The following is a 25,303-nucleotide window of genomic DNA, read 5'->3' as shown; positions in this document are numbered from 1 at the left end:
GGAATTACAAAAGGTGTGAACAGCACTCTCCACAGTGTGTACCTGGAGCTCTCTCATGTGAAGCTGCTGGTGATGAGATGACATCAGTCATTGCCCTTAGTCACACACACACACACACACACACACACACACACACACACACACACACACACACACACACGTGCACACACACACACACACACACATTCTCTGAACCGCTTGTCCCATACGGGGTCGCGGGGAACCGGAGCCTACCCAGCAACTAAGGGCATAAGGCCGGGGACACACACACACACCCAGGACGGGACGCCAGTCCGTCGCAAGGCACCCCAAGCGGGACTCGAGCCCCAGACCCACTAGAAAGGAGGACCCAGTCCAACCCACTGCGCCACCGCGCCCCCCACCCTTGGTTACATTAGGTTGATTTTTTTTAAGAAACTAAAAGATGAAGAACTGGCACAAACTCAGTGCTGAAACTCAACCTGTAGTCCTTCAAGCTGAGTAGTACTTTCAAGGGGAAGCAGCAAAGATGTGTAATGTCAACAGTGGGACAACACCCAAGCCTCACACAAAATCTCACATCGTCACTAAAATTTACACTGAGAGTGAAAGCATGTACATTTACATTAGTGGAAAACAAACACAGATGGCTTTAAAATAACAGGTAATGTTAAAGCCTCACAAAGCAGACATGCTTGCAAAGTTAATATTTATGTGGTGTAATATTACAGTATCTCATCTCAGTTTTAGAGGTTGTCTCCTTTTATATTTGTTTGCCTGAATAATGGAATAATCAATTGAGATAAAGCACAGAACCTAAAAGAATGATGTACGTAAACTGATGCCTAAAAAATACAATGAAAAGATTATAATGACAAAGAAGTTCTTTAAAAAGGCCGTACATCACCCTTAACACATATGTAAGATACAGTGAGCATTCAGTATGACCTTCATTTATGGTAATCCACTGTTGATGGTATCTTCTGTTCAGTTCTGTGGCTCAAAACAAATTGGTTAAGTTAAACATAAAAAGTTCAATATCTGCAAACTCCTTACCCAAGGAACTGAGCCCCTGCTGGGCCAACCTCCACAAGCCGGCTAGCCAAGCCCTCTCCTTCAACCATGGGAGGTGGGCAGGTCAGCCTGTACCTCTTTACCAGGCGACAAGTGATTCGAGTAGGTGCCGTACATTTACGTGGAGGGATGATGATGCGCATGCCGTTGTGGCGGCTGCCCCGCATGGAACCCCCGCGCGCATCCACCATGAAGCTCACCAGGAAGCTGCGAAGTGTGAAGTAAGCCAGTGAGCATCAAATATGAACTAAATGTTGCCATTTGTGAGAGTGAAGCCTCAAGAATTCATTCCAACATAGGGAGAAACAGGAGAGAAAAATAAAGATGGTTCTTTGAGCTATCAATCTTGGCAGTTAAGCCTCATCTCTATGAAGAAGAATACTACTAATTTTATACACCCAACCTTTTAAAATTCTGCATCTGATACTGAATTTAAATGCAAAAAAACATTGTAAAACTACCTAAGAAAATCCCTCAGCGGTGAACACAAACAATATTGAAATCCCAATACCCTCAATAGATCCCATTTTCCATTTTGATTACAAATATATTATAGCAGTATAAATCACATACTTTCCTTAAGATCACATGGGCATACAAAATCAAGAAGTAAAGTAAGTACATAGAACAGCAAACATTTTGGATTCTGTAGTATTTAAAGTTTTCCTAAGATGTTATCCTTAAGCACACACACACACATTTTCAGAACCGCTTGTCCCATACGGGGTCGCGGGGAACCGGAGCCAACCCGGTAACACAGGGTGTAAGGCCAGAGGGGGAGGGGACACACCCAGGACGGGACGCCAGTCTGTCGCAAGGCACCCCAAGCGGGACTTGAACCCCAGACCCACCGAAGAGCAGGACTGTGATCCAACCCACTGCGCCACCGCACCCCCTATCCTTAAGCCTTCAAAGCTTAAGGTCATGACATTTAGAAACCAACCACTAAAATATCTACTGCAGCAGAGAGAATTTATGAGTCACACAAAAGAATGTAACCACAGGAAGATAATGCAGGAGAAGCAGATATATGGATGAAGCAAGGAGAGAATATAGAGACAATATGATCAAAAGACAGAGTTATCACCTGAAGCTGTACAGTGGAAGTGCAGAATAGCTTATATAGGAAGCAAAAAAGACTAAATCATTACAAGTAATACCAGGATGGTATAATTCTTTTTAGGGTAAACCTTGTCATACATGAGCAATATGCATTTGAAATACAGGCATGAAATGATTTTTTTCAATTTTAATGCCTCATAAATCAGAACATTTTATTTCTTTTAGACAAATACTTACTCACCAAAATAGTACTACAGTATGAGAAATAAATAACAAAATTTTAAAGATCTGATGTGCTTCAATGTGGAAATACAGAGGGCCAAAATCGCTCCAAAGCACAAACAAAAAAATAACTGCAGTTTTCAGCAAGCTATATATTGGCAAATATGCAACTTTGGATCTTCTTTTACTATAGTGAAATACATTGTGTACCTGAGAACAACTCCTGAAAATTTCGTTCAAAAGTAATGACTTATGGAACTTTGCATCTTTTTCTGTACCACTTGTTTTAGCTGTAAAATCTGCATCATGCCCCATTTTTAAAGCCCCAATATCTCAAAAACTAATGAAGATACAAGGCTTAAAATTTGTACACTGTTTACTGGGGAAATAACATTATTGTCTGAGAGTACTTAGCAAATCAGAGATGGTCAGTCGGGAGGCCCCCGGTGATTTCACATGGACTGACTCACCAGCGTTTTCATAAAATCTCTTAACACTGCTATTATGGAACAGTTGCAAGGTTGTAAGCAAAGGAAAGCAATTATGCTAAAACTGGATGGTGATGAGTCCAAAAGTTAAACAGAATATCAGATAGAATAGGGCAAAAAGAAACACTTACGGTACATTCAATGCAAATGAAAATAGCAGAGCTGCTTTACGAGCAATCTTCAACAGGTATATCCAGCGGACAAAAATGGACAAAACAAATATTTTCTTATTTTTACTACATGACTGTATTTCAAGCTATAGCTATAGCATCGAATTTTGAAAAGAGCACAGTATTAGTCAGGGACAGAATCCTGTGTTCATCCTACTGAACATGTTTGTCCAAAACTGCAGGAATCACCTGAATTACTTCAACATTCCAGATTATAACCCAATTATTAGTAATCGATCCTCATCAGCCAAAGAGCCAAAGAACACAGGCTGGTGTGCCTTCCCTGTGTGAATCAAGTGGTAGCTTACCCTGAGTGGATTGGGCTGGAGACCAGGTTGACATTGTCGAGGGTGTCTGCAGCCCAGCTGTAGCGTCTCATGGTGTCTGAGTCATAGTCCCGGGTCACTGCCAGGTGCTGTAAATCATACGTTTTCTGAGTTACTGTACTCTAGACTGTTCCAAAATGTGCTCAGCACTCGTCAGCACTCCACACCCCACACTTCACATGGCTGGGCTGCAGTAACATGACCATAGAATCTAAACTCTTTCAACAAATGTCAAGTGACTTTGTTGTCTGCTTTCAAAGCATGTAAAATGAAAACCATGCTCTTTTTTACCAAGATGCTAATAAATAAATATAGATGTCAGCATTCCAGTTAAGAAAACGATTGTTGAAAAAAAAAAAAAGAAAAAAGCAGGAATTTATGAAAATCAAGAGTTGCATGGGAAAAACTGTTTTGAATATGATGCCATTTAATCTACCTAATGCACCAGTGACTGTAATGAAAATAAGGCCTGGTTCACAGAAAAAAATTACTCTATAAACAAAGGCAAATGCAGCAGGCTGGTTCACGTCAGTGTGGAAGGGAGTAAAACCAAGCAGTTGTTGGAAAGCAATGCATTTTATACCTTATTATGAGGATCAACAATGAAGGAAACATCTTTACAGACACCCTGGAGCTTTCAAAGGAAAAAGACAAACTGTAAATCACACAAATACCTTAGCAAATCTAGCATATCAGTTTGAGAGAAGTCAGCAGGAAGATCTGAATGCTACACAACAATGTTTCCAATACTCTCCTCCATTCACATGGGGAGGTTCTCATTATCAAGGCCTAAGAATGTCTTAAGCGTGTAATTTGAATTGAAACTACAGTACTTGGAATTTTTTTAAAAAGCACTATTTTAGTACACTCAACCTCTAAGCAACATTCAGTATGAATTGGAAGAAAACTGGATGCATCTGTCTGCATAAAATTTTAGACAGAAAGATATATCAGCTACTGGGAAAACGGGGCCCTGCCAGTAGTCAGTCAATGCTGAAGCCAAGGGAACAAATTCTGAATGTTGTTGGTTAGTAATTGTGCAGAAGACCATTTTCTAAACGAGACTCCTAAGTATTTTCGACTTAGGATTTAATTAATGTTTTGTATGGGAGTCTTTTTAACTTGCTGCATAATATGTCACTTGTACTTTCAGTTAATAGGGGTGCAGTGGCGCAGTGGGTTGGACCACAGTCCTGCTCTCCAGTGGGTCTGGGGTTTGAGTCCCGCTTGGGGTGCCTTGCGATGGACTGGTGTCCCGTCCTGGGTGTGTCCCCTCCCCCTCCGGCCTTACGCCCTGTGTTATCGGGTAGGCTCCGCGACCCCGTATGGGACAAGCGGTTCTGAAAATGTGTGTGTTTGTGTGTGTGTATGTGTGTGTGTGTGTGTGTGTAATTTCAGTTAAAGAAATTAAAAGATGGAAAGTTCATTACTTACCAATTTGAAGACCATTTTTATTGAGATTACCTTGAGCTTTAAAGGAAGTTGATGTCTCCAAAACTATGCACAGCTTTAATTTTGACTGCCATATTTTCATACAATAATGCTGCTGAAGAGTCGTTATCACTTTAAGCTAGTAGTGCGGAGGTTAACACTCACTGCCATCCTTTATAACCGGCACTGAATTAGTTGTGAACACAGTCCTACAATGTCAAACCTTCACTAAAAGCTATTCTGTATCTTCTACTATTCTTTATTCAGTATTCAGGTTCTTGTTCAGCACTTAATGTGTTGTGTTTTTGTACATCTGGCAAACAATACAGTGGTAAGGCAAAATGACAACGCTGAAGCGGAATCATACCTGCTCCTTGGTGGGGGCCAAAATCTCCTCAATGACCATGCTGTCCCGAGCAAAGGAGCTCCTGTTCAGGGTGTTGGACCTATCCGAACTGAAGGAGCAAAGATTGTTGTACTTACAGTTTTACCACTCAGAGTGGGGGACAGTTAGGTGAACAGAAGAGAAATCGTTACTGCATGTAACTTCCAGGGAACCCTTATGTCATCCATGAATGTAGATCCATGCAAAAGAACAGGGTACAAATTGATCAAAAGTTGGAGGAAAGTGGTCTTTAGAAACAGTTAAAAGGGAGCCACTATTTGTGTTTGTGTGCCATGAGAAACAATGACTCAAAAAGTAAAATTTACATAGGTTCATCCTAAAAATTGTCAAGACCTGTTGTCATTTTACACCAGTCTTCTTTAATCTACCTTTTCATCTACAAGTAAAACTACTGTGGACTTCAAATAATGGAAAAATGGAAAGTCTCAGTGTCATACTGGATAAAAATTTTTGCAAAAGCTACATATCCTTTTATTGAATGTTAACAAGGGGGGTTGGGTGGCGCAGTGGGTTGGACAGGGTCCTGCTCTCTGGTGGGTCTGGGGTTCAAGTACCGCTTGGGGTGCCTTGTGACAGACTGGCATCCCGTTCTAGGTGTGTCCCCTCCCCCTCCAGCCTTATGCCCTGAGTTGCTGGGTTAGGCTCTGGTTCCCCATGACCCCATATGGGACAAGCAGTTCAGAAAGTGTGTGTGTGTGTGTGAATGTTAACATTTGCCACAGGTTACTGAGATCAACTATGGCTGCTCATCTTTCAAATGAACTTGACACTCCTGATCCTTAAATTTGTCAGTTTTAGTCTCCACCAATACATGTGTCATGTCCCACCTCAGTTCCCATGTCATATTTTCTTTTACGAGTCACCTAGGTTACAGGTGAAGAGACTTCACACTTTGCTTCTGTGAGCTTTCAGCTGATTTCTGATACATATCTCTCAGTTTTTAACTGGCCCAAAACATCTCAGCACCATGTACACTGCATGTTTCAAAAAAATTAAGGTCTCAGTATGTTCTGTGAAGGGGGTGCGGTGGCACAGCGGATTTGGCCAGGTTCTGCTCTCTGGCGGGTCTGGAGTTCCAGTCCTGCTTGGGGAGCCTTGTGACGGATTGGCGTCCTGTCCTGGGTGTATCCCCTCCACCTCCAGCCTTGCGCCCTGTGTTGTCAGGTTAGGCTCCGGTTCGCCGCGACCCCACTTGGGACAAGTGGTTTCTGTCAATGTGTTTGTATGTTCTGTGAATGCCTTACACAAAGGAAAGCATTTATTTTGGTCTAGTGATTGCTCCTCAGCAACAATACCAGTGAAATGAGACATACAGTGTCTTCCAATCTCTAAAACTGTGTGCAGTATGTCATTAGAGTAACTATCACCTGGACTTCAGGAGCGTTTTGTAACATCTAAAGTAGCCATGTTAGCATGATATAGCAGAAAGAGAAAATTTACAAAGATTTTAAAACCTGGTCAGGATGACTAAATTTCAACACATTTTTTTTCCACATGGCAATTTTTTACAAAGACTAGTTCAGTATAATGAATCAGTCCAATTTATCCCTGGAAAAAGCATGAAGTATCAATTTCAATTAAGAAAAAAAAGAAAAAAAATACACACACACAGTTCACATGAAACACAACTATGAGCCAAAAACATGCTTTTACAAGATAAGCTCTATTAATATTTGTTTGCATCTTCTCTTATAATTTCTTTAGCTTGTTAAAAATTTACTTTTTTCACAATGTAAAGTGTTATTTTGTTAAATGAAAAAAAAGGTGAACACTTGATTGATGAGGTAGTAAGTAAAATAAATGTTACTGCAAGTGTTGCACAGTACAAGAAAAATTTTCCACTGAATGTTAATGGCGAGTGAGCTATACAAAAATGGACTGCTGTAAATGTGTCATGCCTTCTTACCTGATCCTAGGGCTACAGTAAGAAATAAAGTGGAGCAAGGGGAAGAAAATACAATACATTGAAAACAAAGTCTCCCAAGGCGATAAAGCAGAAATGCAGTGATTTAATGACACTGGTGTCTTGACTTTGCATGTGTTACACTCTGGGACAGCTCTGTGTTCCCAAAACTCTAGCACCTTAAAATACTGCATTCCAGAACTCAAGAAATTTTTTTTTTTTTTTTGACACACATAGGACCATAATTCTGTCCAAGAGCATAAAATGCAAGCATCACTTTGGTTGATGATGTTAACAGAAATGAATTTGAAAAAAAAAGGCTGTAATGAATCACACTTTAATGACACTCAAAATCAATAATTCATGAATTCTGGCGTTTTCATCTAGAATGGAAAGAACTTAGGAGTCATTTGTTAAAATCCTCTTATTTCTGTTGATTTAGTGCACTTTCGCCAATCTTGGTGGAATCTTCCAATTTCCATAATTGCACACAGTTTGGAAATTCTATATATACAATTCAGACAGTAAAACATATTTTTTACAGTTTGGCATATATACGTCTTAGGTAGCAGATGCAACACACAACTTTTTCTAAGGTAATCACGGAATCTGTGCATGCCTGATATCACGCAGGAATAATATATATGATTTATTACAATTCAGTATGCTTTCAGTAGGGTGACACATTTTCTTAAACAAAAAAGTTTCCTAGCGTTATTTGCCATTTTCGCTGCTGACAGTGAGAATTCTCTGCGCCATGCTGTCGTTTTTTCTAAATTTTACCATTACACAAACCGCAACATAAATATTCGCCAGTGTGTTATAAGAAGTTCTGAAATGCGTATTTATTTAAATTAAATGACTGTGTAAAATTCTTGAAAAACATCAGGAAAAGTCTTTAAAGCTCCCAATTTTTTTAATAACATACTAAAAAAGTAAACATGAAGACGCCTTTCGAGCGAGACATACCAAACCGCTTAAGTTAATCGCATCAAATATCATCATGACTACGATACCTGGCAGATCGGGCCCCGATACTGAAGCCCATGTAGCCCTCCTGAGGCAGCGAGTCGTCCCCGAGCTCCTTGAGGTCCTGAGGCCGCAGGTATTTGTCGGTGTCGCCGGTCATAGCGTCCTCACCTGGGACAGAAGCGCAGCGTCAGGCTCAGGGGGGCAAACAAAAGGGCTGCATGCTGCAGTCCCCCCCCCCCCCCCCCGACACACACGTCCGGTCATCGCCAGAACAAAGTGGCTGAGCCATCTGAGCCAGCTATAAATGACACTTGGCCACGCAAGAGATCCTATTATCAGCCCCACAACCGGATGCAAACAACTTTTACAATAGGAAGTGTCAACGTGTACAGTAAGCGCACAGCTGTGGATTTAGGGTGCATACACACAGCCTTTGTGAAAGCAGCGTTATAGCATTATGACTTCTGCTCTTTTAAAAGAGCGCACGTGACATAAAGTAAAACCGGAGCGAGGTGTAGCGTTTGACAGCCCAGGGCTCCCCGTCTCCTCTGCTTCACTCTGTTCCGCATCCCTCCGCATTGAGCCGGCGGTCGCCGTGCTGCCGCCCTCCTTTCGTCACAATCTGAGCCCAATGTGTATGAAAACGCGCGCTGTCGAAGTGTCACCGTGACAGAATGACAGTGCGGCAAGTACTGCTCGCGTCCACCGCACTCTCCTCTGCAGTCACTCTCAGATCACGCCCCCCCCTCTCCAGTGCTGCTGCTGCTGACTTATCTCGGGCCGCAATTCCGCGACGGCGCTAAAAAGCGCACAGACAGAGTCCGTGCTGCTGTTTCGGTGAGACTCTTACACAGTCTGGTTGCCACTGCAGTAGCGAACCCCATCCCGCTGCCTTTTGTTTTATTTATCCGCAAATTTCTTCTGCTGATATGATATAAATCCATGACCCGATTTCTTTCGCAGGTTTCCAAAGGTGAACAGATCCCGAAGGGTTTAGTGGAGAGCGCCTGGTTCCGAGGTGGAATTGCGAGACTCCCGTCGTCCTGCACATGAAGATGCTCTCTTCAACCGCCACCGCCTCTCCTTCTACTACTCCTGCTGCTGCTGCTGCTGCGAGCCGCACTGCCGTGGCGCTCCCTACCGCCAAGACATTTCAAATGAGCAAAGCCGGAACACAACCGGCTGACGCGGCTCTACGGAGAGGACCGGATCTGAGCTCCAGAGCGCACGTGAGATGCACTTCAAAAAACACAGTGGACTGCGTGCAACTAATTACCGATTTACTTGTTTTTATTTCGCTGGCTTGTAAGTCTTACTAAGTTACTGGCAGTCTTACATTGCTCTTCGCATGATTTACATAGCATCATAGCTGGAATATTTTACTGGATCAAATCACGGTAAGTACCTGCTTGACAAGACGGGTTCTACAGTAGGACTGGGATTTTTGAGATTGTTCTAAGGCAAGGGCTCCGACCACTAACCACTACTGGAGACAGTGGATATTCAGGACATTTGTATCTACTGTAACTGTATCTATGCCTGCAGGAAGTCTATCGGTATAATGTGAAAAGTATCAGAAAAATTAACATAGCTTCATGAAGTAAAGAAAAGCTGGAACAGCAGCAGCTTTTTCCTTTTTTTCTGCATAACTACAGAACTTCTCTTTCTTCTTCAGAAGCCATGTGTGATGAAACTAAAGTAGCTGTTCTTTCATCACCATTCTGCACAGTGGGTAGAGCTGCAACCTTTGAACCCAAAGGAGCCATGTTCACTTCCCACCTCTTGGTGTAGTACCCTTGAGTAAGGTCCTTACCTAAATGGCTCCGGCACAAATTACCCTGTTATATAAATAGGTAATTTATTGTAAACTTATTTGGAGAAAGGCATGCATTAATACTAATGAGTTCTTCTTTTATGGTCTGTATCCTTTTTCTACATCATGGTAATGAACAAAAAGAGTGTGAATGTCACTGTATCGTGTGATAGCAAATGTCATACAGATACGTTCACACACAAGGATTAGGGCCTTTTTTCTTTCTTTAACATACAGTCTGAGTCAATTGTTACTGTGTTTCAGTATAATCATCACAATATCAGACACTCTGATCTTTGTATCATATTGCACCCTTTCTTATGTTCATGTAGGTCTACTGTATGTATCTGACTAAATGCAATATATATAATATATATAGTTTCTGTGATTTCTTTGAAATTAATATATAATTATGCATTTAAAATAGTTGCTGTAATGTCTGTACTGTAACTGTGGTTGGTGACAGCTTATTGTTCACTTAGCTGTGTCACTGCAGGGATTTTTGGCACTAATGAAGGTATAAATTTTGTCAGCAAATATTATACTACAACAACACCTACTACTACTAATACTACTGCTACTACTACTACTAATAATAATAATAATAATAATAATAATAATACATCTGACCTGCGGTAATACAGGATGAACTAAGTAATACTTTCCAGACTAAAGAAATTTTGTTCTACCTAGTACAAGCAGTTTTAGTTCAAAACATGCAAATTCAACTGAAGTTAATAGAAGAGATATCACTGCACAAACTACAGTTTCACATACAGAGGTACATATTTCTGTTCCTGAGATAATTTAAAATTCTTAAAAGAGTAGCACATCTGAGGTCCAAGCTATATGATCCACATGCAGTGGAACTTCTGATAATACATAATCTTGATTATTCTGTCATTAGCAAGAATACATGTTTCTTAATATGTCTTTTCACCAGGTGCGGCACATAATATGAAGGAAATATGCACTAAGCAGAATTATTTCTCAGTGTACGGGAAAAAGGGAAAAACTAAGTCTCATATCTGTTGACAACTCAAATCCCATGGTAACAAACATAATAAACTACATTACATTTGTGGAGATAGGTTTAAGAACTACAAATGGGTAGACCATAAATGGCACAGCTAAAAATGGGAAGTGTATATAAAAAGGCTTGATTTTCAGCAAAATACAAAATGTAGAAAAGCTCTTGTCAAAATTTAAAGATGTGGTGCTTGGTCAGACTTGATATTGAACTCAAAACCATTTTTGTCAAACTTATTTTTGTGTATGTGTTCAAAGTTAACCTAACTTTAAATTGTTTAAAAAAAAAATAGGTACAGTATAGCATATTTTTACTTTGCATATTGAAGTATTTAGGAGATCACTTAGCAACTGAAAACAATGCGGAAAAAAGCAGAAAAGTACATACTTTATGCAAAGCAGGCGGTGTAACAGCTCATATTTTTAATTAGTAACAAAAAAGCAGTTTAAGAAGCCTGCAGAGTAATAAATGACAAATACCTTCTTCAACATCTGAAATATAGTCTTCGTTGAGAATTTCAGGTACACTGGCTTTACGAACTGTGTAATTTAGATAAATAGAACAAAATTAAATAATCAGAGTAAGTGAAAAACATGACAGCTGCCCATCAAAACAAAGACCATCTAAGGGAAACAATAATCCAAATTGTTAATTGATCCATACAACAATTTGGCAACTTACATTCTACCAAATTCAGCAAAAAGGAAAATAATTTTATCCTTACCTTCATCATCTGACATGTCTAGGAACTCATTCATGGTTTCTGGCACATTCATCTTATGTTTTTCTGTTACGGTCTGTTAAAAACATTAAAATCTTGTAAAACACAACCCAGTGTTAAGATTTTGAACATGCACTGCCAAAAACCTTTGATCCTATACAGATTACCACACTAGCTTCCAGTGCCAAGTCTCAGAACATCTACAGATATGTTGAAGAATACTCAATTATGTCTTTTAATATTTTTTATGTCTTAAATAAATCTTGCAACTAAGGTTTCATCCTGCTTTTGTACTTCTGTTTTATATTATGAAATTAAGAATAGAGAAGAGTAAATGAATTAAATATATTCCATCCATTAATTTTCAATGACGGGGTGCCCAATAGGGGGGTGCGGTGGCGCAGTGGGTTGGACCACAGTCCTGCTCTCCAGTGGGTCAGGGGTTCGAGTCCCGCTTGGGGTGCCTTGTGATGGACTGGCGTCCCGTCCTGGATGTGTCCCCTCCCCCTCCGGCCTTACGCCCTGTGTTGCCGGGTAGGTTCCGGTTCCCCGCGACCCCGTATGGGACAAGCGGTTCTGAGAATGTGTGTGTGGTTGTCCAATGCAGAGCAATAGTGGTCAAGAACATTTATCTTAATAATATTAAGATTATTAACATTATATCTTTGGAACCTCAATTCTTATATGCAATCAAATACAATCAGTCTTAAATATTATGGGGTGTGATGAAGAGCACATCTTACCATGGTGGTCATTGTTTCATCTGTCACCATCTTCAGCGTGTCCACAACAGAGATGTACCCCAGTCTCCTGGCAATGGACAGGGCTGTGTTTCCATTCTAAAGTCAGAAGAAGGGTAGGTTATGTAATTTAAAATACCAACATCTACGTAACTACTCACTGACACACTACCAATAACTGCTTGTCCTACCCAGGTTCATGGTGGTTAGGAGCCTATCCTTGAGACACAGGTCAGTAGGCTGGGCAGTGTACACCTCCAAATGAGATACCAGTTCATCGCAGAGTAGACACACACATCCACCCACATACACACACACACACACACACACACACACACACACACTTCAGGCAATTTCGACTCACCAATCTACCTGAAACACATCTTTGGCTTATGAGATAAAACTAGAGCATCCAGAGGAATCAAGACGAATGTGGGCAGAACATCTAAACTCACACAGACAGAGAGGATGTCTCAGTCAAATCAAATGTTCACTAAATTGCAGATACCAGAAGACGCCTGACACATCATGATTTGTGGAGTCTTCTTAAAATCCAGTAATTACTGCTTCTTCCTAATTCAGAATCTACCAGGTTCCAACCATGTTTTTAATTTGAAGCATGACATTGAGGTACCTGTTCCACCCACTGCTCCACTCGCATCCATATAAATACACACACACACACACACACACACACACACACACACACACACACACACACACACACACACAGTGGCTGAAACCGCTTGTCTCAAATGGGATCGCAGTGAACCGGAGCCTAACCCGGCAACACAGGTGCAAGGCTGGAGGGGACACACCCAGGACAGGACGCCAGGCCATTGCAAGGCACCCCAAGCAGGACTCGAACCCCAGACCCACAAGAGAGCAGGATCTAGCCCAACCCGCTGCGCCACAGCGCCTCCCGTTCCATATAAATAGGTAGGCATATTTCCCTTGGTGATCTTATTGAAGAATGGGGGAAATCATGCTGTCTATACATTTATTTGATGATTACAGAGGCCATATATTTACAAAATAAGAACCTCAGCTGTGACTGAAATGTATGAATATTCAAAAATTAAATGTATGTAAGCTGATTAGCAGATGTAAGTATTTGGAACAGTGAATGAATGTGAAGAATGGTATAAGAATATATAAATAATAGCACAATTTTATGACTTGATATGCATGTATGGTAAACAGCATCCATTCTTTGAACTCTTAAAGTGATTCAGTAGGAACTCACCACAGTCATCTCATTGGGTGAGGCTCCATGTTGTAACAGGATGTTAATGATATGGGTGTGGCCCTGCTGGGCAGCCTGGTGGAGCGGTGTGTATCCATTCTGTACAGAGGGAACATCACACTGGTCTGAACATCACTTGTATGCCACTGTTAATTATTACTAATGAGCAGTTAAACGAGTGCTGATTTAAATAAAAATGAAGAGCAATATTAGATTTTTACCTTTGTTTTGCCATTGACATTAGCTTGACTCTGTAAGAGGAAGTTTACCATCTTAATGTTTCCATAGTGACAGGCCACATGCAGCGGAGTGTAACCCATCTGTTGGCCAAGAGAAAGTGATATTGCATGATTCATGCAACTGCAAAATCACTAACTTTAAACTGTTTATGTTTATCTAATCATATATTAAACAGCTTTAATATTCAGTTATAGGTATGTCCATGTTTGTAGCCAAACTTAATTGAAAGTTTTCAGATTTTAATTTCAGTTCATATTAACTGTTAGGTGAAACTACACAGTCTGGACTGTTCAGTTCTTTAGTGTAAGCCCTACTAGGCTACCATTGTGTTTTCTGTTAGATGACCTTGACTTCTGCAATTTTGTTCCAGCCTCAGTAGCCTGCATGGAGGCATAGTCAGTTATTCATAGTATTTATTTCTATTTATCTGATGTTTTGTTCAAGGTGACTTACAATGTTAAGTACTGAATCATTTGAGTTAAATTACTACAGCAGCAGTGAGGTTCCAAACACATGAATTTTGTTAAGTACCTTTCAAAGGTGCATAACCACCTATTGCAGATAGTCTAGTCAAAATATTAGGATATGCAGTATTACAGCAGTTTGTCTCCAGCACAATGTTCTGTTTATTTTGTACTTGAAAATTCTATAAATAATTTACAAATAACTAAATATGAAATACTTTACATTTTTCTTCTATTTGTGACCCCAGGATGTGATATCTACCTTTGTTACAGGGTCAATGGCTGCCCCATGATTGACAAGAACTTCAGCCACATTCACTTTATCTTCTTGAGCAGCAAGGTGGAGAGGTGTCAGACCACTCTAAAAAATACGCAAAATCATGATTACAAAGATATCTTAAAAACAGAAAGTGGAAAAAGCACACTAATGGCAGTAATATGGTATTACTACAGATAATTTTCAAAAATATATTTAAAGCAATGGTGAGGCAGCTGTAAAAATGAATAAGTACTGAAAATATAGGAGGACGAAAAAGTAACCATGGAACAGAGGACAAGATATTTAATGTTCAAAAAACCAGCATTGTACAGATATTTCATACATACATTGTGAGAACACAAAATAAATACCAAAGATTACCATAAATATATAAAACAGTTCAATAGTTCTTGGTTGCTTTCCTCATTGAGCAAATACAATAAGAGATAAACTTTGCTTAGCTAATGCTCAGTAAAATAAAGAGACATCATTATGGTGTCAGCCTTTGGAGAAGGTGCTGCCAACCTTGTTGCCCAGGTTGACGTTGGCATTCCTGGCCAACAGCAGGGAGACCATGTCCACGTTACCCTCCTGCGCAGCCAGGTGCACGGGGCTTATGCCCTGGCGTGTGACTACGCTGGTGTCTGCCCCATACTCCAGCAGTGCAGTGCCAATATCCATCTGATTCTTCTTGGCAGCAATATGCAGGGGGGTGTAGCCGTTCTGCAGACACATCAATGGAAGAATTGTCTACTTAACAAAATTCATCTAGCAATATTTATATGTGAGTTATTACGAGCTTTAAGCCTTTATGACTACTAGGGTCTTCAGAATCTGAGTGTTATTAAACCAAAATATCTTAAAAAGAGTATTTGTCTACATCGAGAAAACATTTTCCCATAGTTTATTAAAATATCCAAGTGGGTTAAATCAGTTCTTACATTCTGAGTCTTACATTCTGAGAGACAAATGAAGAAAACTGTCTGGATTTTATTGTGGTTTTAGGACAAAGCAGGCCTACAATTAGAGTTGTGTTAACAGCATGTAGGAGAAAATGGCAAATCTATATTGTCATACTAGATGTAAAGGTGGGATAGTTTGTATTGCTTGAGGTCTGAAAACATCCTACAAACATAAAAACAAATGGGGGGGGGGGGGGGGGGGGGGGGTCAATCTAAAAATACAGATGTAGTGATGTAAATACTGAAAAAAATGCTGCAAGAGTATAGAGTATATGAATGATTAAAGAAATTCAGACAGTATTAAAAAGGGTTTGAAAATTTACAGTAAGTGAAACATTCCTTAAAGCTACAGCTTTAATCCAGCCCACTGTCTATGAGAAACAAATATGTATAGCTGTGAAATGCATTGACTGTGTTCCCAAATATGCTGAGTCAGATGGTCCCTTGCCACTGACCACTGGCATAATACAGAATTCAGATTTATGTTATTGTAGAAAAAATGACAGTTGCAAAGCATACTGCAGAAACCAGAACTGTCTAGGTGGCTCCAAACAAAAGGAAGGCAGAACAAGATGTGCAATACCTGAACACAATTTTCAAGTAATGTCAGTAATTTGAAAACTGGCCTGCCAAACTTCATATCATAGATGAAAATACCTTTAATTTCTTTTCATTGGGATCACATGCAATAAATAAGTTACCATCTTCACTGGAGCATTTCAATAGTCTTGTACATACAGCCTATAAAAAGACACAGTTTATGTTCAAAATTATCTTAGTGACAGAAATTATTTTTGGGCATAAAGACAGAACAAGGTAATACTATAAAATATGGAAAGCAGAATAAATTTCTTAATGCAATATATGGGGTATCAGACAACTCTCAGGTTAAGGACCATGCCTTGAAACTCAAGAGACTGGATTGAAAAATGAAACAATATCTATATATATACACACACACACACACACACACACACACACACACTTTCAGAACTGCCTGTCCCATACGGGGTCGCAGGGAACCGGAGCCTACCCAGTAACACAGAGCGTAAGGCCAGAGGGGGAAGGGACACACCCAGGACGGGACGCCAGTCCGTCGTAAGGCACCCCAAGCGGGACTCAAACCCCAGACCCACCGGAGAGCAGAACTGTGGTCCAACCCACTGCGCCACCGCACCCCTCACAATATCTATAATGACTGAAAAATAAACTTATTCAGTAGTACTACAGGTAGACTGGCGTCCCGTCCTGGGTGTGTCCCCTCCCCCTCCAGCCTTGCGTCCTGTGTTGCCGGGTTAGGCTCCAGTTTGCCATGACCCCGCTTGGGACAAGAGGTTTCAGACAGTTTGTGTGTGTGTGTGTGTGTGTGTGTGTGTGCGCGTGTGTGTGTGTGTGTGTGTGAGTAGTTCTACATATAATTTGTTTTGAAATGTAATTTTTCATAAAGTTATTTCACAGCAATTCACAGTAAGTTATTTACACGACCAGCCTCAAATTTTTGCTTATGAAGACTCATTACTTGCTATCCTGAAACTGTTTAAGTCTGATTTTTCCCAGTAGTATTGCCCAATGTTTTTAACTCTTGCATGTTTGTACTAACTTGCCAAAGCTGTAAACTGCAGTTTTATTAAACTGTCTCAAATTCAATCCTACATTTTACTGTCATCCTCTGGTTATTAACCAATGACCCTGTATGCATTTTTGGGATCATTTTTGGGGTTGTATTAATCTATCAAAATAAAGTAACCCACTTTGAACAAGGTATATAAACAATAGTAATAAATTTACTAATAATTGTGATGGCAGTTGTAAACAAAGTATATATCAATATGGCATTGTTTTAACACAAAGAATTTTCTATGTCTGTTGCCACAAAATTTTACTACAGGTTCTTGACTGGTACCTTGGCAGCTGCATGTGGTGATGCACCCTGGTCCAGCAGAAGTAGGGCCACTTTCTGGTTATCGTAGTGTGCAGCCACATGCAGTGGAGTTAGACCGCTCTACAACATATACAAAAGGCCTCATTAGAGGACCACTGTCATTAGTAACAAATGCAGTTTAAAAACATTAATGATGGGATAAGATATGACAATACTTTATTAATCACTTCAGGGAAATTCACATACAGGAGCTCTAAATGAGAAATAACAGACGCGACACATAAATAAACAAACAAATAAATAAATAAATAAATAAAAGTGACATTTATACATTACAGATATACTGGAATTAAGGTAATAAATATTATGCAATGACTCTTAGTGCACCCACTATATCTTAGACCTTTGGCTGACATTATGGAGGCAGATGGCTGTTATTAAAGACCTCAAAAAGCAACTCTTTCAGCAGCGTAACTGAACAATCCAGTGACTAAAGGCACTTGTGATACTAGGGACAAGTAAGGGTTAAGCAGATGTTACCTACAATTAGTAATATATGGTTATCTTTTTCACAGGTGTATGATTAAGAAAGATAAATCTTAGTTGTTGATTTAAAGAATAGTTATTCAGGACACTGTTTGATACAGCTGATATACTGTATAAAATCAGTTCTTGTATGACAGGGTCCCTGTTATGGCCCAGACTGCAACCCAGTAAATCAGGCTTGCACACCAGCAGGTAGTAAAAGGCAGGTATGAAGGGAGCAACATCACACACTCCAATCGTGGAATGTTACTGAGACAACTGTCCACACTGAACCCGCTGCACTCGTGACCTGCACCTGACTCTTCTGGTTTCAACCTCTGTTTGAATCTTCAACCTCTGTTTGAACCTTCAATCTCGATTTCAGATTGGCATCACAGACAACATTTGCATGATTGGCTTTGTCCTTCGCTTGGCTCTTCAACTGCAGTGGCAGCACAAGAAATGCTGCTGGGTGCACACGAACAATCACTCCAACTCCTAACTGAACCAGCTGATGAAGTACTGCAGATCCTGCAACAGTGAGTGGCTGCCGCTGCAGAAGGGACATCCAGGACCACCATGCCCTGGATGTGTCCATCTGTCACCCCTGTGGCACTTCAGACAGCAAACCCCAACAGACGCTACCTATGCAGTTGATGGCACGCCCAAAAAATGCCAGGGCTTTATACTACAATGTGAGCTTGTGTTTGCCAGTTTACCGAACCCTCACCGCAGGTAGGATGGAATCCAATGGAATGATGGATTGCTTAACTACTCAGTAACACTTATTTAAGAGATAAAGCACCCTCCTCCAGCAAACAACTTGCTCTAAGCTCATCCAAAATTTCTTCCCTCAACCACCATGTCTGAAAAAACATCAGTTCCCTTTGTAGAATGTACTTGGCACAACAGAGTAATCATCACAATGCAAAAAGGAAAGATTTTTCATAAATTTTGAGTAAACAATGTACAACATGGAATATTATCAATTAAATTACAGTAAAAATTATACTTCTTCCCTTGGAAAAATAAAAAAATTTTCACATAACCTGCACTACAGTATTTTAAATGAGATTCTTTCTGCATACAGAAAATGTGCACCTGAAATCTCTTGCAAGTCAACTAACTATCCAATTAATTACTTCAGTAAAACAAAACCCGATGGACCTCAAGTGCTCTTTGAACACAACACTGTGTTTTTCATTTGTTGTGTTGAACAGCTGCTGGGAATTTCCTTACAACAGCAACCCACCTTTCCTGCAGCATCTGGAGCGGCTCGCTTTTGTAGGAGGAGATTGGCCACTTCAATCTTTCCATACTTTGCTGCCACATGCAAGGGACTGAATCCTTTCTGTGGGAACAAAGCAAGACAGTTGGAAGAACAGGGCACAAAAGACAAGTGGAGAGAAACAGTACTACAAAGTACTATATTAAGGGACAAGCATCCTTTTTTTCTTTCAAAACTGGAAATGTGTTCTTGCACAGTATTTTGACACATGTAATGCATTGCATCACAATCAAATCAAACGAAAAAACATAAACGACGGTTACAAACCTTTCAACACAGAGGAGCATTGCACAATGTCATTTCAGTTAGGCTGCACTCAGGTTTCTCTGTAACACTCTTACCACATAATGTAAGAGCAGATGTTAACATTTCCCTGTGCAATGAAATGAATTACAGTTTAGTGCTAACCAGTCAGAGGTTAGTGTTGAGTTTGACTTCAGAGTAAGTACTCTTTTTTGTGACGGGGGAATTTTATGAAAGTCAAGTAAAGTTAGGGTTAGGGCCAAACATGTATATATTTTTTAAAATTTTTGGTATATGGATTATGGCAAAATATTCCTGAAATGCTAACAGGATGTTAAAGGATTGAAAAGAACTGTAAAAAATATATGCAGGTTATAACAGTGACTTATTTAAATACTTCAAAGTATTATTGGTATGAAAATGGTATGAAATATTTTATGTCTGAACACTATTGTCTTAGACACTAATGTACTTGTCCACTATTGTAAAACTATGCAGGACGAATCCACTGTCATTTCCTAAACTCCAAAGACACAAAGTGCATGTGGCAAGGCATTCAGGCCATCACAGACTACAAAGCGTCTGGTTGTCCGTACCAGACTGTATCTAGGCTACAGCTGGTACAAAATGCTGCTGCGAGAATTGTTACTAGAACTAGGAAGTTTGACCATATAACACTGGTACTTAAATCCTTGCATTGGCTCCCAGTCTCTTATAGAGTTGATTATAAAATCCTACTTTTGATCTATAAGGCAATACGTGGCATTGCTCCGGCTTACCTTTGTGAGATCATTAATTTTTATATCCCAGGACGATATCTCCGTTCATTAGATGCAGGTTACCTTAAAGTACCTGTGATCAATAAGACCTCAGTATGAGGTTGCGCCTTTAGTTATAGAGCACCTAAACTGTGGAATAGTCTACCAGTTACTGTCAGAAATGCCCCGTCTGTTTCTGTTTTCAAATCCCAACTTAAGACTTATATGTTCACTCAGACATTCCACCTCATAATGTAATTCGACCTGCCTTGGTTGTTTATTTTATCACCTTTACAAAAATGCATTTTAAATTTACTTAAGTAACAAATTACTAACTCTGTCCTATCTTCTCGTTGAGCACTACCTCGATACATAAGACCTGAGGAGGCTGGCTAGTGGTGACAGACGAATCCCGTGCTGAGAGAGGATGATGTCCATCTGCCATGACGATCGGGACGTTCTATGCCAAGCTGGAGATCCAAGATGCCATTTACCAACATTATAATTACTTGTTAAACACTGGCTTACAAATTGTTACTTTCTAGAATGCCCAGGAGGGGTGGGCAACCACTGGCCCGTGGACCCCCAGAGGTTTTTTTCTCCCTCAACCTTCAGTTGGGAGTTTTTGTTCCTTTCCCCGGTGGCCAGTAGGTATACTTGTAGCTCTGTAATAAGTTTTTCATTATGGTAGCCATTAGTTGACTGTCTTCTTTGTTTGTATCAATTTTTCTTGCTGTATGCCTGTGTTAAAGCGCTCTGTGTCACTGCATGAGAAGAGTGCTCTATGAAAAATAAAAATAATAATAATGATAATAATAAAGCTACATCACTTGTCTGTGATGGTGATGCCTTGCTCCCAGACACGTTGAATGATTTCTACGCCTGGTTCGAAGCACAGAACATCATGCCACCAGTAAGACCACACCAATTCCCACCGACCAGGTACTTTGTCTGTCTGCAGTAGACGTCAGGAAGACTCTGTCCAGAGTTAACCCACAGAAAGCTGCAGGTCCTGACAACATACCTGGCCGGGTACTCAGGGAATGTGCTGTTCAGCTTGCAGATGTCTTCACGGACAACTTCAACATTTCCCTGAGCTAGGCAGTTGTCCCTGTGTGCTTCAAGATGACCACCATCATCCCTGTGCTGAAGAAATCATCTGTGTCCTGCCTGAATGACTACTGGCCGGTTGCACTCACACCTATCATCATGAAGTGCTTCGAGCAGCTAGTCATGAAACACATGAAGAGCAGTCTTCCCACCACACTGGACCCATTCCAGTATGTCTACTGTCCCAACCATTCAACAGAAGATACCATATCTGCTACTATCCACCTTTCTCTGACCCATCTGGACAAAAACGACAACTATGTGAGGATGCTGTTCATTGACTTCAGTTCAGCATTCAACACAATCATCTGTCAGAAATTGATAACCAAGCTGAGCCTGCTAGATCTGACCACCTCCCTCTGCAACTAGATCCTTGACTTTTTGACTAAGAGACCCCGGTCTGTCAGGATCGGCAACTCCACCTCCAACACCACCACACTGAACACCGGCGCTCTGCAGGGCTGTGTGCTCAGTCCACTGCTGTTAACCCTACTGACTCATGACTGTGCTGCAAAGTACAGTTCAAATCTTATCATCAAGTTTACTGACAACACTATAGTTGTGGACCTCATCAGCAACAATGATGAGTCAGCATACAGAGAGGAGGTGAACCAGCTTGCAGAATGGTGTAAAGACAACAATCTATCTCTTAATGTTGATAAGACTAAAGAGATGATTGTCGACTTCAGGAGTATCCAAGTAGACCACTCACCACTGCACATCAACGGAACAACTGTAGAGAGAGTCAAAAGCTCCAAGTTTCTTGGTGTGCACATGATGGAGGACCTCTCCTGGAATCTCAACACCACCTGCCTAGCCAAGAAGGCCCAGAAGCACCTCCACTTCTTACGGAGGCGGAAGGGAGCCAAACTCCCCCCTCCCATCCTCACCACCTTCTACAGAGGGACGATAGAGAGTGTCCTGACCAGCTGTCTCACCATGTGGAACGGGAACTGCACAGTCTCTGCCCGCAAGACCTACAGCGAGTTGTGAGAACAGCTAAAAAGATCATCAGAGTCCCTCTACCCACCACTGACACCTCATACAAAAACCTCTGCATCCGCAAAGCCACTAGCATTGCGGACAACCCCTTTCACCCCTCTCATGGACTCTTTGCCATCTGGCAGAAGGTACAGAAGCAACCTTGCCACGACCAGCAGACTCCACAACCATTTCTTCCTTGAGGCAGTCAGATTACTCAACACCCTGCTGCCTCCCAACATTCACCTGGCACAGTCAAACAGCTAACCCAGCATGACTCAATACACTATAAACTGCCTACAGTTCATAGCCCATGCCCGTATCCACATCCTGTTCTGTGTATTTATTTACTGTCTTGTACTCCTGTTCTGTGTTGCACCATGGTCTCCGGAGAAACAACATTTCGTTCCACTGTATACAAGACATAGAGTAATGACAATAAAAACAATGAACTTGAACTTGTATTGGAGAGCTGTGATTAAACATTTAGAACTGGGTTCCAGAAAGTTTGTAAAGATATGTTAATCACTATTAACATCTTAATTAAAATACCAGTTAATATGGTAATTGAATGAACATACATCATTAATGAGAAAGTAATGTCAGCAATTGCAATAAACAAAAGTAATATTGTTGGACATTTCCATATTTGAAATTATTGCTTTGTATTTTACTAAATTACTGTATCTATTTGTATTTGTCACTAGGGCAGAAAGTAATGTTAGCTCTGCTCCCTTGCACTCAAAGGACCCAGGCTTGCGTTTCACTCCATACTTCAGTTGTCTGGAGGTGACACCAGCAATTCTAACACATATCCTGGTTACCATGCTTCCCTAACACATAAAGAAACAGTAAACAAATACCAAGTTGCCATGACTCAATCTGGAGGGAGGAAAATATTGACCAGAGACCTAAATTTTGGGTTGTGCTTGTGGTTCAGAACATTAAAAAGCCTTATTTGAATCAAAGTAATATGACACTTAGTTTTTTGGCCTGACACATCTTTTTTAACTTTTACTCAAGTAAATTTTTGGACAGGTACACACACACACACACACACACACATTTTCAGAACCGCTTGTCCCATTTACTCTTTATTTTTAAGTTACAGTACTTATACTGGGGGGGCACGGAGAGGCAGCGGGATTGGCCGGGTCCCACTCTCTGGTGGGTCTGGGGTTGGAGTCCTGCTTGGGGTGCCTTGCAACGGATTAGCATCCTGTCTGGGGTGTGTCCCTTCCCCTTCCAGCCTTGCACCCTGTGTTGCCAGGTTAGGTTCTGGCTCGTTGCGACCCCGCTTGGAACAAGAGGTTTCAGACAATCTGTGTGTGTGTGTGTGTACTTTTACCAGTGTATTGGTTCTGACTACTTTACCTATCTTTGTTAGTGACTAGGTCATTACCATCTCATAGGAATTGAGAATAACATAGAAAGCAGTCTGACCCTCCTTCTGCTGAGCCTTCTAATATGTCCCATGGAACCTGACTGAGTTTGCTGTGTTAATTCATGCAGAAACATAAACTTTGCTTGAATCTTTTATTTTGCTTTATACATGAAGCATGCAGAATGTATGAATATATTATAGTATTTAGTCATTTTATGTACCTTTTTGCATTCATGTACTTTCAAATATTGCATCTGGCCTCTCAAACTGAGTGCATTTTCTTATAGAATTCTGTGAAATACTGTAATAATGTACCATCTGGCCAGGATTATTGACTATTCAGTCAATTTTTAAATTTTTAAAACATGCTTTAAAGACTATGTTGAAGGAATGTCTTATTTGTGTGAATACTTAAAAAATCAAACACACAACAATTTTTAAATATTACAAAAAAAAGCCTATTACACATTGGTTGGAGCCTGCTCTGTGGTGGGTCTGGGGTTCGAGTCTGGCTTGGGGTGCCTTGCGGCAGACTGGCGTCCCGTTTGAGGTGTGTCCCCTCCCCCTTCAGCCTTGCGCCTTGTGTTGTCGGGTTAGGCTCTGGCTCGCCGCGACCCTGCTTGGGACAAGCAGTTGTAGACATTGTGTGTGTGTGTGTGTGTGTGTGTGTGTGTGTCACACAAGCCACATCCTGCTGCACATTACAATGGGAAAAGCTTGTTGTACATTGCGGGATCGTCACAGACAGCCGCTTAAGATGTTACATCCTAATTAGCCCTGAGCATGTTGCAAATCCATCTTTGGGTCACGTATCTTGTGTGGTGCAACTGGCCATGCACTTACAATGGACTCTATACCTGCAGGCACCAGAATACATGCAAACTACGGTAACATACTCATTTCGTTCTCCATGGCACTATGAATCAACTTCTCAGAATCAACCTCTCCAGCATATGCGGCTGCCAGGAGAAGAGTATGCATTTAATAAAGACACCTTCCACAGGTGTGCAGTTCACTGAATCAAAGGTAACTTTGATATCTGTCATCAGCAGTGCCCAAAATGGCCCTCAAGGTGCCTCACACTTTCAGCTGCTTTTGGCATTAGTGCTGTTAAAATTTATGATTACAACCTTAAATATTGCATTGCATATGGCAATAAAACATCATAAGGAAATAGTTATGTTCTGCTATTACCAATAACATAATGTAAAGCTCTGAATAAGGAGTATTGCAGAAAACCTGTTCTCTGCTCTAAATCACAACTCTTGTCCAGCTCCTCCTTACCGTACTCTACCCTAGGCTACCCTTTCCTATCCTTGAAACAACTGCACGTACTAACTCAGCAGTCTGCTGAGAAGAAATGCGTCACTGACCTTGGTGGTAGCAGATAGTGAGGCGTCATGCTCCAGCAGCACAGACGCCACATCCTCATGCCCCTCACGGGCTGCCAGGTGGAGTGGAGTGTACCCGGAGGTGGTGGAAGCATTTGCCAAAGCTCCGTGCTGCAGCAGCTGCTGGACAATGTCAGCTTTACCCAAGCGACTAGAGATGTGCAATGGTGTCTGGTCATCCTGAACACAGATGCATACAGAGAAGAGGCCAAATTGTGCCAAACCAGTCTGCA

General features: G+C 40.9%; 1 protein-coding gene and 1 long non-coding RNA gene across 24 annotated transcripts in view; one reads left to right on the top strand and one right to left on the bottom strand.

Annotated features, from left to right (window-relative positions):
• The window catches only part of LOC108932724 (ankyrin-3-like), a 152,602-nt gene that overhangs the window by 24,569 nt on the left and 102,730 nt on the right, over positions 1 to 25,303 (bottom strand). For 9 of the 23 annotated variants that reach the window (XR_003797623.1, XM_029251020.1, XM_029251031.1 and 6 more), the window contains 17 exons: positions 25,053 to 25,250; positions 19,168 to 19,266; positions 17,412 to 17,510; positions 16,166 to 16,249; positions 15,072 to 15,269; positions 14,550 to 14,648; positions 13,805 to 13,903; positions 13,584 to 13,682; positions 12,341 to 12,436; positions 11,601 to 11,673; positions 11,356 to 11,415; positions 8,078 to 8,201; positions 7,065 to 7,076; positions 5,120 to 5,207; positions 3,905 to 3,955; positions 3,304 to 3,410; positions 1,036 to 1,260 (listed from right to left, as the gene is read on the bottom strand). Coding sequence is in view for 22 of the 23 variants with exons in the window: in XM_029251020.1 (XP_029106853.1) it covers positions 1,036 to 1,260; positions 3,304 to 3,410; positions 3,905 to 3,955; positions 5,120 to 5,207; positions 7,065 to 7,076; positions 8,078 to 8,201; positions 11,356 to 11,415; positions 11,601 to 11,673; positions 12,341 to 12,436; positions 13,584 to 13,682; positions 13,805 to 13,903; positions 14,550 to 14,648; positions 15,072 to 15,269; positions 16,166 to 16,249; positions 17,412 to 17,510; positions 19,168 to 19,266; positions 25,053 to 25,250 (1,811 nt within the window). In the remaining variant the exon portion in view is untranslated. The remainder of the gene's footprint in view (positions 1 to 1,035; positions 1,261 to 3,303; positions 3,411 to 3,904; positions 3,956 to 5,119; positions 5,208 to 7,064; positions 7,077 to 8,077; positions 8,202 to 11,355; positions 11,416 to 11,600; positions 11,674 to 12,340; positions 12,437 to 13,583; positions 13,683 to 13,804; positions 13,904 to 14,549; positions 14,649 to 15,071; positions 15,270 to 16,165; positions 16,250 to 17,411; positions 17,511 to 19,167; positions 19,267 to 25,052; positions 25,251 to 25,303) is intronic. The other 14 variants (XM_029251034.1, XM_029251033.1, XM_029251032.1 and 11 more) reach the window with 8 other exon arrangements.
• Positions 9,088 to 19,199, top strand: LOC114910406 (uncharacterized). The gene is made up of 3 exons (XR_003797625.1): positions 9,088 to 9,430; positions 18,301 to 18,454; positions 19,136 to 19,199. It is a non-coding gene; the product is annotated as an uncharacterized LOC114910406 (long non-coding RNA).

This window comes from Scleropages formosus, chromosome 4 (genome assembly GCF_900964775.1).
Source record: "Scleropages formosus chromosome 4, fSclFor1.1, whole genome shotgun sequence".
Taxonomy (NCBI): Eukaryota; Metazoa; Chordata; class Actinopteri; order Osteoglossiformes; family Osteoglossidae; genus Scleropages; species Scleropages formosus.
The sequence above is the reverse complement of the archived record's forward strand: the minus strand, read 5'-3'. Positions and strand labels throughout refer to the sequence as shown.